We start from the raw sequence: 16,534 nt of genomic DNA, 5'->3' as shown, positions 1-16,534 counted from the left end.
CCTGTATTTCAAGAACATCTCAAGAACAGATTTGACCTATTGACCACTAATGACAGAAGACCCGATGGGCAGTGGGAGGCCATCAAGGACATCATTCATGAAGAAAGCATGAATGGTCACTAAAAAGACAAGAAAGGAAGGAAATATCGAAGTGGTTGTCAGACAAGACTGAAACTTGCTCTTAATTGTAGAGTAGCTGAAGCAAATCGAAGGACTGTTGGAGTCACAGAGCCGAGTAGAAAATGTCAAAGGACAGCTTGCAAAGGAAGTGAAGGTCAGAGGAAAAGAGGAAGGCTCTCAATGAGACAGGCTGCCACGTGGCTGCGGCAACGGGCTCAGCGCAGAGGAGGCAGTGTTTTGTTCTGTTGAACAAAGAGCTGCTGTTATTTGGAATCAACTCAACAGCACACAACAAGCAACAACATATGCATACATAATAGCCTGGTGGCATCATGTGTTGCTAACCACAGGGGTGGCATTTCAAACCAACAGCCAGACTATGACAGAAAGATGAGGTGTAAGTGCCTGTGGTGATTGACCGCCTCAGAACCAAAATAGGCAGTTCTGCCCTGGTCTGCAGGGCTACCCTGAGTAGTGAATTTACTAGATGGCAGACGTTTAGTTTGTCTTTTTGCTATGTGTGTATACACGCTGAGCACTGAGGCAATGTGCTACCAGGCTCTCGCCTCTCAACTGACACTTCCTTTTGTCAAATGGTAACATGAATTTTCCTTTCTGTCTCCAGACCTTCAGGAGGATGTTTTCTTGATACTGGACTTTTAAGAGGATTTTTCCATTTTCTTCCTTTTCCACTTCTTCTCCCAAAGTTGATAAGATTTATTTACAAATCATAATTACTTTAAAAAATCATAATTACTTTTACGGTTTTTGGATTTGTAGCTTTCTAATAATAGTTTGAAACATGAATCAAAAGTTGCCTTTAAACAGTCTTGAATACCTTGCTTTTTAGATATGGCAATCTAGACGGTGACCCAAAAGAAATTTCTCCAGTTATTGATCAGTTCATTGAATGTGTCTGGCAGTTAATGGAACAATTTCCCTGTGCCTTCGAGTTCAATGAGAGGTTTTTGATTCACATTCAACACCACATTTATTCCTGCCAATTTGGGAACTTCCTGTGTAACTGCCAAAAGGAGAGACGGGAACTCAAGTAAGTGTTTTTTTTTTTTTATGTCTCGTTTTTATCTAGAGATATTAGTGATTGAGAATTTTAGATAGCTTTTTGTACTTTTGAAAGACTATTTGATTTACACACCTATACTAACAAAATTCTTTTCTTCTGACATCGTTTCATAAACGGCTTAAATATCATACACCATAGGTTTCCAAATTTATTTACCCTATCACACCCTTTTCAGAAAAACAACAAAAGTCAGTGCCCCTCTGGAGATTAAACCGTTTTCTTGAACTATAGCCTACAATCCCACATACCATATAAGCATCTGCTTCTGCAGGCTGCCTGGATGGGCCCCTCCTCGGGGGAATAGCGCCCATTTTTGGAAACACACCTAAAGATGGACATATGTGTTTGTTTGTTTCCTTCATTAGCCCTCACATTTCTGCCTGATCCCCACAAACAGTAGTGAATTAAAGGAGCTTTCCTGGACGCCAAGAAGGTAACTTCTGGATTTAAAGGAAAAAATAGATATTTTTGGCAGATAGCCTACCGTAAGAAGAATTGCAAAGGTAACTGGGAAAGCACATTGGAAACTCAGACCACTGTTGGTTCAGATAACAATTACATTGCTTTTACCCAGAGTGGAAAAGTACATAAAATGTGACTTTAAATAAATTATGAAGTAAAAGATTTAACAAAAACAAAGTGATTTGTGAAGTACAAACATAAGAATGACTTTACAGTTTTCAAAAAACAAAATTATTTTCATTGTGGTATCAGATTTTAATGAATGTCTAATTTAGTAGTTTTATACTGTCTGAGGTGAACAGAAAGATTACTTCTTCCAGGGGGCTTGAGGTGTAATATGTGATTTTTCTTGGGCTATCCCATAAACCCATGAAGTCAATTCTGACATGTACCAACTTCACGTAGGGTGTCAGAGGCAGTAAATCTTTGAAGAAGTAGGATAGTCTCATCTTTCTCCCACAGAGCGGCTGGTGAGTTTGAACTGCTGACCTTGAGGCTAGTAATCAAATGCTTCATCTGACAGCACCGCCAGGACGCCTTAGTGGAGGGGGCTAAATATCTTTGAGACAGAACAGGACCGGCTGGCGCATAGCAACTATTGGTTGCTTTCCAGATGTAACATTATCTATCTACAATGTTGTCAGACCCCAGATAGATCCTTCTCAGGTTATTTTTCTTGTTTTGCAGAATTGAAGAAAGAACTTACTCTTTGTGGGCCCACCTGTGGAAGAATCGAGCCGACTATCTGAATCCTCTGTTTAGAGATGAACGCAGTCAGAACCAGGGCACCCGTCACCTCCCCGCCGCGCCCTGCAACTTCACGTACAAGTACGTCGTCCTCTGGGACCTGCCCGCGCGTGCTTAGAACTCAGGACCTGGCACTGGCTAATCACGTGGAGGCAGAAGCATAGGAATCACTGTGCTTCAAGGCCTTTTGGACCCGAAATAGTCAAGACGATGCTTGGCTGTCTGCACTCTGGTTTCTTTGCCCGCGTGCAAGCCCTTCCTTTCCTCCTCCTCCTGTTTACCTCCTTTCTCTCCCCTTTCCTTCCTTCCCTCTCTCTTTTTTATTTGATTCAAAGCTCACAGACTAGAGACCGAAAGAATCACTAAATCTCAATGCCGAGGAACTGCTCAAGGTGGATCATGGCTCAAATGAACCCGTTAGAGGAGCCGGTGAGCGCGGCTTTAGCAGTTTGCGCTCCCTAGGTGCTGGGAGCTGCTTCTGACTCAGCGTGGCTGCATCCACAGCAGAAGGAAACACTGCTGTGGAGTGGCCTGCTCCCTCCTCACTGTTGTGTCCTGCGTGAGCCCCTGGCTACTTATTAGTTCCGTGTTTAAAATGGGAAAGCCATATGTGTCCCGAGAGTATGCTCGCATGCATGCACTGGCATTTTCGCAAGAGTGTCTTCCTTCCCCGCCCTTCCCACTCCCTCTTTTTCAGGTGATTCAAACACGAGAGTCTCCAGACTGAGAGAGTCACTAAATATTTATTTGAAGAAACATCTCAGGGTGGATTACGGCTCAAATAAGCCCTGCAGGGGAGCTAAAACCCATAGCTTTTTGTTTTTCATAATTAAAATGCTAAAACCATACATCCAGACATGTGTATAATAAATAGTTTATTTAGTTAGTTCTTTGCTTTTATAAATAAATGATCTGCATTGGATTTGTGTTTATAGATCTAGCAATCAGATTATGGCTTTATGAGTGCTAATTCTTAGTGGCCGATTTAGGTGTTCCCCCTTTTTAAAATAATTGTTTAGAAGATAGGAAAGGAAAAATGTTGGTGGGATATGCTTCTGAGAATTCAGGATGGAAGATACTGTACTTTGGACAAGTTTTATAGAGGCAGAGCAAACTCAAACCCAAACTCACTCCTTTTGAGTCAGTGCCTCCTCATAGCCACCGGAGAGGACAGGGCGGGTCTGCCCTGTGAGGGTCTGAGCCTGTAGCGCTGTAGGAGTAGACTGCCTCATCTTTCTCCCTCGGAGCAGCTAGTGGTTTCGAACCGCTGACCAGTCACTGGAAAGGAAAGTGAAGACCCTTCGTAGGAGGGACTGACACAGTGGCTGCCGCAATGGACTCAGACATAACACTTACCGTATGAGGGTGGGGTGAGTATGGGCCGGGTTTTGTTCTGTCAGAAACAGTTGCTGAGTCGGAACCAACTTTTTGGGACCTAACGACAATCTAGTCAGTTGGTGAGCTTGGCTGCACACAGAAAATGCCGACATGAAAGTGTTTTATGATACTTTAAAAATTCAGTGTTGCATAATATCTTAAAAACGAAAGCTCTGATTTATTTAAAAATGGAAAGCCAAAGGGAAAAAAGGGGGAAATTAAGAGCAAGTGGCATAAAGAGAAAGTACGTGGAATAAATCAAATACCCCCCTTTTTAAAAAAAGATCATTTTATGGGGGGTCTTATAACTCTTATAACAATGCATACCTCAGTTGTGTCAGGCATATCTGTACATATGTTGCCATCATTCTTTTCTAGACATTCACTTTCCATTGAGCCCTTGGTGTCAGTTCTTGCTTTTTTCCCTCCCTCCCTCAAATGCCATTAAAAAAATTTTTTTAATGCCTTTTAAGTTAACATGAAACCCTAAATTTAGGTAGAAGTCATGACAAGTTTTAGCTACTTGTCTCATGGAGTCAAAACAGAACAAAATGGTAACATGTGCTATGTCAAATCTATTTTGGGAAAATGTATTACATACCTTCTAATTCAGTGCACTGGTGGAAATACATTATTTTAAGATTATGTTGGGTAGGAGAGAGTAGCGTGACATCTTATTATGAGTATGTACTAGGCGTGTTATAGCTTTATCTTTGGCTTATTGATAGGAAAATAGCCCAGAGGCCAGACAATACACACACAGCCCATCTCCCCACTTGGCCCACACATAGGCGTAGTGACTTTTCTTCTCGTATGGTTTTATACCTTCAGGTTTGTTCTTTGAATCTGCAGGACCTCGCTGGAATTTTATAGCAGTGCGTCCTTGCTGCTGTGCTAACAACCGGCCTCCATGGCTAGTGTCCAGCAGCAGCTCCGAGAGCTGTGGAGCCAGACGGCTTTCATCTTGGGACTCCCTCGCTCCTAAGAGTCAGCACATATTTGTTTTATTGAGGACCAAGCACTTTTCTAGGCACTGAAAACAGGGACATCGAGTCTTTGGCGACAGTGCACTTTTCTAAATAAACCTCAGAGTGGACGAAAGACGGACTGACATAGTGGGCGACAATGGGCTCAAACGCAAGGGGGTGAGGATGGTATCTGAGTCAGAACCACCTGAAGGCGCCTGACGACAAAGATATCTGTGTGATAATGTCTATTTCATTTGCACTCTTATACTTTATCCTGTAAGGAAAGGATTTATTACAAATGTAAATATCATTTGTGTGACGTGTGTGGGTGTGATTGAAATGGACAAATTAAAAGCTAAAAATTTCAAGTCTAGAAGAACCCCTTCACAGTCCAAAGATCCTAAATGTTAATATATTCACTTATCTTCCAAGTTTTACCTTAAAGCAGGGAACCATTTTCTTCATTTACAATAAACGAACAAAGATGAACAAAATGGTAATGTGCTATCGTCATCTACTTTGGGGGAATACATTAAATACGCTCTCAGTGCCATCGAGTGAGTGCTGACTCACAGCGACCCCCTGGGGGTTTCAAGAGGGCAGCTGTTTCCTGGGGCAGAAAGCCCAGTCTTTCTCCCATGGAGCTGCAGGTGGTTTCAAACTACCGACCATGCGGAACACGGCCTGATACATACCTCTACCGGTCCAGGGCTCCTTCTAAGTCAGGAGCGCCCATGCACGTAGACATGTTCCACAAAACAGCACGTTTCCGAGCCCAAGAAAAAGACAGCTTCAACATAAAGTTATTTCTCTGAGAGTGTGATTTGCATTTCTGGTCATTTTACAACTGTGTGAAGTTAGCGGATATGGCCGATGGTGCTAATGGGGTGTCATCCTAAGTCCTGCTGTCCTCTTCAGGTTTTGGAGTGGCATGTATAACCGCTTTGAAAAGGGCATGCAACCTCGGCAGTCCGTCACCGATTACCTGATGGCGGTGAAGGAGGAGACGCAGCAGCTGGAGGAGGAACTCGAGACCCTACAAGAAGTAAGACGCACTTAACAAGTGCCCCTCTCTTTTCGGTGCCCGTCTGTGTTTTCAGGAGTCTGTACCATAGACGCTTCTTATGATTGAGCCAACTCTGTTGCTGTTCAGTTGGCTCCAATTCAGAGCAATCTGATGGAGCAAAGTGGAACTCCCCCCCTGGGGTTTCAGACTGCCCCATCGTCCTCCTGCACCGAGGCTGGTAGCTTCCAACCAGAGAGCTTTTTGGTCAGCAGACGAGTGTTCGTCATTGGGACCTTAGAGAACAGAGTAGAACTGCCTTTGTGGGTTTCTGAGACTAAATCTTTATGGGAGCAGAAAGCCTCATTTTCCTCCCACTGAGCACCTAGTGGTTTTGAACTGCTGATCTTATGGTTAGCAGCTGAAGACATAACCCACTATGGGACCAGGGCTCCTTTCCCCTGACTTAAGGTATGTGAAATGTACCAACATAGCCCTATGCATTTTCGGTCAGTGGACAACCTGAAATATAATCCCACCCATGTGGGATAATTGAAGGCCAAACCTAGACATTTAATATACTCGAGCTGTCTAACTGTTGGCTCCTTTCCATGGTGTACTGCATTTCTTGGCTGTTCCTACCATAGGTCTATTTTCTTCGTTATTGTTAGTTGTTAGTAATAAAATTAATGAATCCCTACTGGAGATTATATACAAAGTGGAACCTAAAATGAAAGAATAAAATCAGATACACAAACATGTAGTTACTTTGCATCTTTAAGATTATATATTTACAAATATATACATTATATATTTACATTAAGCTCTTAAATGGTGATAGCTGCAGCTGACTGTAAATTGTCTATTTTTCTGGCTTCCATAACGTCCTAGTATTTGTCTGGTTTCCTAATTGTAAAACTTTATTTCCAGTGATACCACTGTAGTTTGTAGCTGTCTACAACCCACGTGGATTCTTCACCTCGCTTCACGCCTCTAAAAACCCCGTAACATCATTATGACATTCAGCCATTCAAGAACTGGCAGTGAATTCCTATTGCCTGGACCTGAGTTCTGAATTGATGCTTCTTGTTTTAAGTAAATAAATAAGGATCCTTGAGATCATGTGTAATCGCATACGAGAAAAAGGATAAAACGTCAGTAAGTTAAGATCCTTCACTCCAGTTATCAGTAACAAAAATAATAATGTGACTGAAAGACCGCTTCTAGTCTCCTGCTGTCAGTCTCCATGAAGGTTGGCAAATAGACGTTCCGTTTCAAGTCTATCCCTTTGCCTGCAGATCATCCCTGAAAATGGCAGCCAGGTGGAGGAAAGTGCCTTAGGTTTCAATGGCCCCCGTGGTGAGACCCATTCTTTCTGGTCCCCTCAACAGTCCAAAGAAGTGTCACCTTTCAAGATGTAAATGTCTCAGGAGGGTTAGCATCTTAAGTCTAGCTAAAGTCAAGTACATTCTTGGGGTAGACGACTAAAACAAATTCAGGAAGGTAAAACGTTTGTTTTGAGAACTTTGAAATCAAGCATAAGTTTTACTCTATTATAACTTTACCAGGGTCAAACAAAACCATCTCTGGAACTATGTGTTGAGCTTGGTCTTAAGTCATTAAGTTTTAACATTGTTAGAGAGGTCATTCTAATCCCTGTCTGCATTATAATCCCGACCTCCCCCTAACACAAACTCTTCAAACTCAGCTCTAAACCAAGAGATTCTGATGGAGCTTCTTACAGATCCTTGATCATGTTATGCCACCGGAGCTGAGAGACCTTGTTCACATGCAGAGAACTGAAATGAGCCGTAGATTGGGCTTGCAGAATTCTGGAAGTTGGGCCTCTTATCAAAGGCCACTCATTTCATTGGGCCAGTATTTCTTACTCTTCCCTACTCTTCACTTTCCATAAAAGAGTTCTCCTAATGTATGTTTCAATGCTTGAAAAAGTACTAAAAAATACTTGGAATATCTGGAAGTATCAGGATTTAAAATCTTTACCTCCATTCTGCATGGAGTCGATTCTGACTCATCGTGACTATACAGGACAGGGGACAACTGCCCCTGTAGGTTTTGGGTATCTATTGGAGTAGAAAGCTCAGTCTTTCTCCCTTTGGCGCAGTAGAGTGTTTTGAACTACTGACCTAACAGCCCAACTGATAACTATTATGCCATGAAGTTCCCCCTATTTTCTTACAAACCAGTCAACATTCCTGGGCCTAGAATTTGAGAGTTCCTATACCAAAAAACAGAAGAAGAAAAATCAAACTCCCTGCCATCAAATCAATTCCGACTCATCAAGAACCTATAGACACCACAGAGCAGCCCTGTCCCTTTGGCTTTCCAAGACTGGACCTTTCCCGGGAGCATACCACCTCATCTTTCTCCCCATCGCTCCTTTGTTCAACGCTAAGTGTTCTGTCTTCTGCTCACTAATGCAGCGGCTCTCAACTTGGGGATCGAACGACCCTTTCACAGGGGTCGCCCGATTCATTAACAGCAGCAAAATAACAGTGATGAAGTAGCAACAAAAATAACTTTAAGGTTGGGGGGAGGTCAGCACGACACGAGGAACTGTATTAAAGGGCCCCGACATGCGAAAGGTTGAGAACCACTGCGCTGATGTCTTTCTTCTGGTGGGCTTTTCCTCTTACTCGTCTTCCTGCCAGGAATAGTTTTTTCCTGCCCCTCATCAGCATATTCAAATATTATTCCTTCATAGTCCTGTTGAAAGTGTTTCTTCCTTAAAATTTAATCTGATCTCTCAAACTATTGCTTTCAACTAAGTTTTGATACTTCCAAAGAAATCTTAGGTGAACTCTGCCTCTTCTTAAAAACAAATGTATTGGCCTATGATTTCCAGTGCATATGGCATACAATCCAAAGTTGAAATTATATTGGGAGTTGTTCACTCATCGAAATCAGTTTTAGAACATTATCTTCTTTCCTGTACTTTGTTCTTCACTCTGCCTCTTCAATAGCCCTTTGGTGTGTGTTCTTTATGGTTGGACTTCTACTATGTCAGTTCCCTACATTGGCCAGCAGTGATTTTGCAATTAGTGAGTTTTTGCATGAATATGTAACACTTGACCTTATAACACCTTCCCCTCTGACAGTCATGGAAGAAATCTGGTAAAGCATATTTTGAACAAACCAAATATCCACCAATGAGTGGGTGCAATGGACAAACATGTAGCCTATGCAATCCGTGGGGTCTTCAGTCTTAAAACGGAATGGAGTCCCGTTCAATGAAGCAACATGGATGAGCCTCTCACACAGTGTGCTAAGGGAAAGAAGCCAGACCCCACAGGCACATATGTAATGTGCGCTTCCATTTCTACGAAATGCTCATCCAGACTGTGTGACCCCATAGAGCCAGACTATGTGACCCATAGAGCCAGACTATGTGACCCCATAGAGACAGAGCAGATTCGTGGCTCCCAGAGGCGGTGGGGAAGGGAGAAAGGCAAGTGACTACTGAAGTTTCCTTTTGGGGTGATGAAAATGATTTGATTAGTCATGGAAGTTCAACGGCCAGCCTTGGGAAAATACTGAAGACCATGCGTTGGACGCTTCACGAAGGCACAATGGAAAGTGAATTATATCGCAGTAAAAACTGAGATGAAATAAACCTGATTTCTAAAAATCGATTTTGAGTTCCTGGGATAAAACTCGTTCTGTAAACTCATGTAAGAATCCTTGCAAATATAGAGAGAGTACTGATTGCCAGGTGCTTCCTCTAAGTTAGGTTTTAAAAATTTTGTAGGTCACCGAGGGCTAAGTCAGGTCTTACGTTCCTTACATTAGAGATGGCGAAACCAAGCCAATTGATTTTGTCCACGGTCGGGAGATGGAGCTTTGAGCCCATGTCCACATAAAACCCGATGTTCTCAAGGTTGTATCTGGCTGGAAGGTGATGAATACTAAAAGTATGCATGTATTGAGCAAGAGGGAAGTTATTTATAATTTTTTCCCCCTGAAATGGTTCTTTGTTTTCTAGAGGCTGGAAAAACTTCAGAAAGTCCCGTTCATTTGCACTCAAGTGAAGAGCAAGCAAAACAAACCCAGCAAACACTCAGGGTTTCCTGCCTCAGGCGACAGCACAGCCAACACGCCCCAGGATTACAGCGGCAACACGAAATCCTTCCCGTCCAGGAGCCCCTCCCAGGGAGATGAAGATTCTGCTCTGATTCTCACCCAAGACAATCTGAAAAGCTCAGACCCAGACCTGTCGGCCAACAGTGATCAGGAGTCTGGGGTGGAGGACCTGAGCTGTCGGTCTCCAAGTGGCGGTGAGTGCGCACCCAGTGAGGACAGTGGCAAGGACCGTGATTCGGATGAAGCAGTGTTTCTCACTGCCTGAGCTCTCGCCTGGGAGTTCCAAACAAAACACACCGGAAAAAACTCCCCAAAGAAGGGAACTGTGCAATGCAGAGTACAAAAGATCTCAAGAAATGGTATGTGTCAGCAGGAATTAGAAAATGTAATGGTAAAAAGGGGAAAATGACCAACTTTTGCTTTAGACCAGGTGTTGAACAGGAAAAAGCCATTTCTCGTCTCTACTGTGTTAACGCTTTTATGACTTGTGGGACCGATCGGGATGCCTACGCCTTCCGTCTCTTGAGCTGGTCCCATCCCACTGATGATCCATGTGTTGGAGGCGGGGTACGGAGAGCTGTTTGCAGTGGTGTGTGCCACAGAGGCAGTAGTTTGTACAGGGGATTGTTTGAGGTGTTGCAGCAGCCTAGAGGTGCAAGTGTTTAAAACATTTGTCTTTTGTAAAGCGAGATAAGCCTTGTATTTCCAGGTTCCTGTGCACTATTTGGAAGTTGCACTTGCAAACGTGAAAATTCCACATTCCAGCACAGACTGGGTTTTCAGGTGCCATACCTATCAAAAGAGCAAAAGAATGATGGAGGGTCCAGAGGAACATATCTGTCCCATGTAATTGTCCCTAGAGCCCAGAGGGTTGTGTTTCACATAATTCTGCCCAGAGGATAGTGACACGTGTGTGTCCCATAATTATACCCCAAGTCCATGCCATATGCGTCCCAAATAATGTGTGTAAAAATCCTTATTATCTGCCCCAAACTCAGACATACTCAACAACTCCGCATGCATTCCATTAGTGAAAGAACACTTTAGCACCAACATAGTAGCTGCAGATAATGATTTGGACATAAAAGGGCTAAGAAAATGACTTCCCATTTCAAATTCTCACTCTGAAATTTTGCTTGTTAGAGAGCGAGTTCTACCATTACCAGACCTTCTAAACAGAGACCTCTCTTGTTAGGACATGCTTCTGTAGGGTGTCCCAGCCCTTCCTGTTCTGCTGTTGTTAATCTTTCCCCCATTTCATTTACAGGTCCATTCTTTTCCCTGAATTATTTGACATTGTCATCTTTTCTATGCTGTTACTATTTGAAAACAGCACATTGTTGAGCTGTACCGTTTTCTGGTAATAGATGTATCCCTACACTTGAGGGGCTTTACAATTATTTAAGCCTGATTCAGATTTAGTCATCACTTTTCCTTATTTTGCATTGTTAAGCATTTTGTTGCTTTTCTTCAACCTCCCGATATTCATCATTTTAAAAACTGCTAAGACTTGTGACTTCTTTGCTAATAGGGATCTAATACTTAATAAAGAAGCTCCATCCACTCTCTGATTCTTACGTATGGATTCAGACCACATAAGCATTATTAATACCACGTTTATATTACTGTTCCAGAGACTACAACTTCCAAGACATTGCAGGCTAACCAACAGCCTGATCCCTGCAGAATATAACACTGTAAAATTTCAAGGGAGGAAAAGTCCCCAGTTAAGAACTAGAAAGTGGTTTAATTAACATTAGCAACATATGGTAACTTGATTGCTAAAAATTATGAGTTTTTATATTTGCTAAAGTGCACATTTGAACCAAAATCATTCATTTTATTAAAAAAATGGGACTTTACTGAGTTAACTAAACTTTTGAATTGAAAAAATAGTGCAGAAAAGTCACCATGTTTGGATAAATGATATTCACAGTATGCTTCAAAACAACAGTGCATTTTAGAAAAAGGAATTTATTCAGATTTCACTTTTACAAGTTACGTAAGTATTTTGAATATGTAAATTCATTTGTAGGAAAATATTAAATTTTACTGAAATAGGTATAAAATAAAGGGTAGGAAACTACATCATTGAAATGTACAAAAGATTCAGAGTATAGCAATGTATAAAAAAAATAAGATAGCCTGTGTAATTCTGCTGTTTATATTTCAATATATATTTACTTTAATATATATTTGAGACCTGTACTATATATGTAAAAAAGGGAAAAAGTATAATTCTTCTAAAACATAAAATTTGAGCATTCTCGAGAGTTTTCAAATTATTTAAGAATAAGGAATGTTTATCCGTTTTCTGCAATATATTCTATGTAGTACAGAATAACTTGTTAATGATACTAGGATATGGTAGCATTGGTTTTACAATTTTTTTAATATAACCTGCTTCATGTTATTCTCATAGTTGCCCAACTGTTAGAAACCTTGTTGCCTATTGAAGATGTGATTTTGATTCTATTTAGCAGAGTAAGTCTGCTAAAGGAAATTATAATTATAATAAAATTTAACAACAAACAAAATGACACAGTAATTATGCCAAACAGGGTTATATATTTATTTTCAAAAACAAACAGTATAAATATTTTATATCTTATATTTTAATTCTTTAATGCGGCATCTTCTACATCGGAGCCATAACTTTTCATTGGTTGTCCCAAGTTTGTTACAAGACATTACAGTATATATTTATTTAGACTTCTTTTAAGAGGGTGACCTGAGGCTGAAATTGATTGTAAAAAAGGTTATGATTATTGCTCTTCAAAACTTGTTTTGCTTTCAGAAGGCCTTAAAAGAACATGGCCAGTCTAACAAGAATCTAAGAGTAATTATAATTTTAAATCAAAGGTCAATCAGAAAGTGCTTATTTAGGGCAAGTGGTCTAAAGAAATTGCAAAGTTGACCAAAGCAGTTAGTAATTTTCAGAACTCAAATTATTTAATGATATTTAGATATTTGGTATAAAAATGGATAAAAATTTTTATTGTAATCACTTTCTTACCTAATGTTCCTAATCAGGAATGAAATGTTCTAAAGAATTTAAGTGAAAGTACGGAAAAAAGAGAGGAAACCTTGAAAAACATTTTTTTGCCTTAAGGGCACTTTAGGGGAAATTTACTTTCTTCCCCCTTCAACTTGAGAATATATGAAGTATGATCACACTTATTTGTCAAAACAACCTATATTCCGATAGTAATTCTCTATTCATCCTAGAAATTCCTTCCATCCTAGGCACATCCTTCAGTATGTATCTCATTGATATGGAATTTCCTCTGTTTTGAGATAAGTATTAAATGTCTATTCAGAACAAACTACCCTCTTGAGCTGCCTAATAACCCCTACTCTTTCTTCTATATTTCTATTTCCATTTAGTCTTTGTTAAAATCAGAATCTTTACTTTGATAGGCATTTCTCTTTTTCCTTTGGCATTATTTCTGCCATGTGACTAAATTTTATGAAAACAGTCATAAAGATGATAGCTTTAAAGGTATCTACTATCAAGACTTTTTCCATCTTGTGTGATTTAAATTACCTTTATTACTGGTTGTGATGAAGTATCTACTCCTTTCATTTAGGAAGGAGAGACCAAGCTGCGTTTAGCGTGAAGCTGGGATAAGGTATGAACGGCATCGAGATGTACAATGTTGATCATATAGATGAGGTTTAGTCTGTGGGTGCTTAATAAAACTGGTCTGCTGGTCTGCTATTGGCCAGATTTGGTTTCTAAAAAAGCTCCATGACTGTTTGCAAACAACGATGTTTGTGAAACGGAAGCTCTGACAGCCAGTGCTATCCAAAGCTTTCCGAAGACACGGCCAGAGTACTGCCAACAGCTCCACACATTCTTCCCTCACCTGCACGTCGGGAACAATAACTGCGCCCTCCTGAAGAGCAAGCTTCGAGTGCCAGGCAGACAGGTGATGAATAAATGTCGATCTCTGATCCAACAGTGTATCTTTATTGTTTTTGTGAATACTTAATTTTCCACACACATAAACTAGTAGGTTCTTTTGAAGTGTTAAAAAGTAGTTTTGTATTCTTAAAGTTCTAATGCCCAAACAATGGATAGGAATGAACAGCAGAATTAGAGACGTTGAACTACACTGCGTGCCGGTGCTTACAATGACAATCACATTGGGATGGAATTTCAACAAAAACATGCTTCAGTTTGTCTTGTGATTTTAGATACGACATTCCTAAGCATTAGAAATATTTTCTGATTTTTTTCATTTGTTAAGATTTTCTCCAGTATTAGCTTTTAAGAATATATGTGAAATGTTTTCAATCTGTGATATTTAGAAACAAATTATTGTACAAAGTACTAGACAGAGATTCCATTAAACTCATTAAATTAGGATTCCTAAGATTATCTTAACTTGTTACAATAGCTTTCTCCTATGAAATGTTAACTCAGAGTACAAAGACAGAAGAACTCATTGACTTTCTTATATCTAGATTGATTATTTACTGAATAAAAAGAAAGTTATTAACTTTAACAATAGGAATTTAGAAAGCATCGTTCCTTATCCAACCACAAACCTATGAAATATTAAAAAAATAAGACAACTTGAAAGTTTGTTTTACTAGTTTATGTGAAAGGCAGGTGTTTTTATTTCCCTATTAGGTATAATATCCATTTATACCTATATTGCTTTTAAAATACATATTCAGTTTTTAAAATAAAACAATATATAAGAACAAGAATTTTATCCTTTAGATTTATTGTACTTATTAAAAATTAATTTTTTGAGACCGCACATTGGCAAGTTTAGTGTTTCCTGACACTATGAATATTTCAAAACAAACTGCTTTTCAAAATGCTCCAGAAACTTTCCAAAGAAAAACCTGCAAGGGAAAAATCTAAATGACAAATCATTTTTGGTACAGAAACTAGGGGTTTTCAAATTAAAAATACAAATTTAAATGAGATAATTTTATAAAATATTGAAACCTAGCTAAAATTACATGCATGGGTATTTAATTTCTAATAAGAGAGGTATGGCAGTGAAACCTAAATAGGCTAGGATTTATCAGTAATAAATAAACATTTTCAGTGCAAAGAGTGCAGAAAAAATTTCAAAGATTACAGCAATCATTCTAACCTGTACGAAATCAGTCTGTTCTATATACAATCTATGTCGTTAGTCTACAAATGCAGCCACTGGGATGAAATGCCAATGTGTGAATCTTGAACATAAAATGATGTGCTGAGTTGTTTTGTCCCATTCCTCTCTTAGCAGTTCATGTTTTCAAAAAATCTGGAAAGGAAGGAAAAATTATAATCAGGACTGTGCCCGAATCTCCTGGATGGCAGAGGATTTGAGGGTAGATGGGTTGGACCATGTGCAATTGTAGCAAAAACATGAGAGGGAGGGAAACAATACGGAAGTAAGAAAGAGAAGGAGAGATGCAGCTGTGAGCAACAAGCAGCCTCGGGCAAGACCTTCAGCACCGGTGGTGGCCACTCAGAAGCAAGTTACGGCTACTCCTCTCCACCAGCGAGTATGCACACTACCAGCCTGTTGTCCAATGATCATACTGATCACGAGTCTCCTTTATCAGTAGTCGGTTTTTAATCTCAAGGCAAGGAAGCTCTACTTTCTAGCACTGTAACATGAGAGACATGTGAACGGTCGGAGTGGAAATTTGTGCTAGCAGAGAGAGTACTCCTAAGACAAGATAGGCTGGAGAGTAAAGAGGGACATCAGGAAGATGATGGACCAAGAAAGATAATGGCGGCAGAAGAAAGAACATAACATGTACGTGGGTGGGGGGGGAGGGGAATGGGAAATTAAAATGGATGATCTGAGAGACAGGAGCACTCCAGATTTGTGGGGAGGGGGAAGGTGATGGAATTATTCCTAGAACTTCCTAAAGCCCTCTCATACAGGTTGGATTATAGAAATCTTGAAACACGAGAGAAATTTGGTGTTGATTGTATTATGATCAGGGCTTATTATAGGCTCTGGGGCAGAGAAATGCTATTTAGGAAGTAGTATTTTTAGGACACTCATTCTGTCATTGTTGTACAGGTAGGAGATGCTCTAAAAATTGTCATCAAATTACTGGAGTGATCCTGGTGTAAGACACAGCCTGGAGATTCACTGTAGAGGAGAGATGATGGAGACTCAAATGAACTGTGACCATTAGGTGAGGGTAATAGTCTACATACCAACCTGGGTGAAAGGAGTAACCACCGCTTCAATTCTGAACACCAAAAACCCAAACCAAACTCACTGCCATCAAGTCAGTGCTAACTCACAACAACCCATGTGGTTTCCAAGAGCGTAACTGTTTATGGGAGAGAAAGCCCAGTCTTCCTCCGCAGACCTGCTGGTGGTTCTGAACTGCCAGCCATGCGGAATGCAGCCCAACGCGTACCCACTACGCCACCAGGGCTCCATCAGTAGCCATGATATACTGGAAAATACTTTCTATGGAAGCTGACAGCATACGGAAAATATCTAAAAGATGTCTACTGCTGAGAGCCCTACGGTTACAAACATCACTGAGATTTCAACTTTGGAAAATACAATTTACCTATAGTGGGGCATGAAATTGGCTGTGCATCGCTATTGCCTGTTGAAGTTTCTCTTCTTTGGCTCGTCTACAGTGGCAAATCTACAAGATAAATTATTCTTTGTTAGCCATGAGGAC

At 40.4% G+C, this 16,534-nt stretch overlaps 2 protein-coding genes across 3 annotated transcripts in view; one reads left to right on the top strand and one right to left on the bottom strand.

Moving 5' to 3' along the window:
• MTMR7 (myotubularin related protein 7) overlaps positions 1-12,054 on the top strand; it is a 150,572-nt gene extending 138,518 nt beyond the window's left edge. The window contains exons 11-14 of the mRNA XM_075556769.1: positions 971-1,171; positions 2,354-2,494; positions 5,677-5,803; positions 9,765-12,054. Coding sequence (XP_075412884.1) covers positions 971-1,171; positions 2,354-2,494; positions 5,677-5,803; positions 9,765-10,127 — 832 coding nt within the window. The 3' untranslated portion in view covers positions 10,128-12,054. The remainder of the gene's footprint in view (positions 1-970; positions 1,172-2,353; positions 2,495-5,676; positions 5,804-9,764) is intronic.
• A 260-nt stretch (positions 12,055-12,314) lies between these two features.
• The window catches only part of VPS37A (VPS37A subunit of ESCRT-I), a 38,726-nt gene continuing 34,506 nt past the window's right edge, over positions 12,315-16,534 (bottom strand). Inside the window, exons 9-10 of one of the 2 annotated variants that reach the window (XM_075556765.1) lie at positions 16,418-16,498; positions 12,315-15,135 (exon numbers count right to left, since the gene is read on the bottom strand). In XM_075556765.1, coding sequence (XP_075412880.1) covers positions 16,418-16,498 — 81 coding nt within the window. In that variant the 3' untranslated portion in view covers positions 12,315-15,135. The remainder of the gene's footprint in view (positions 15,136-16,417; positions 16,499-16,534) is intronic. The other variant, XM_075556764.1, reaches the window with a different exon arrangement.

Source organism: Tenrec ecaudatus, chromosome 8 (genome assembly GCF_050624435.1).
Source record: "Tenrec ecaudatus isolate mTenEca1 chromosome 8, mTenEca1.hap1, whole genome shotgun sequence".
NCBI lineage: Eukaryota > Metazoa > Chordata > Mammalia > Afrosoricida > Tenrecidae > Tenrec > Tenrec ecaudatus.
The sequence above is the reverse complement of the archived record's forward strand: the minus strand, read 5'-3'. Positions and strand labels throughout refer to the sequence as shown.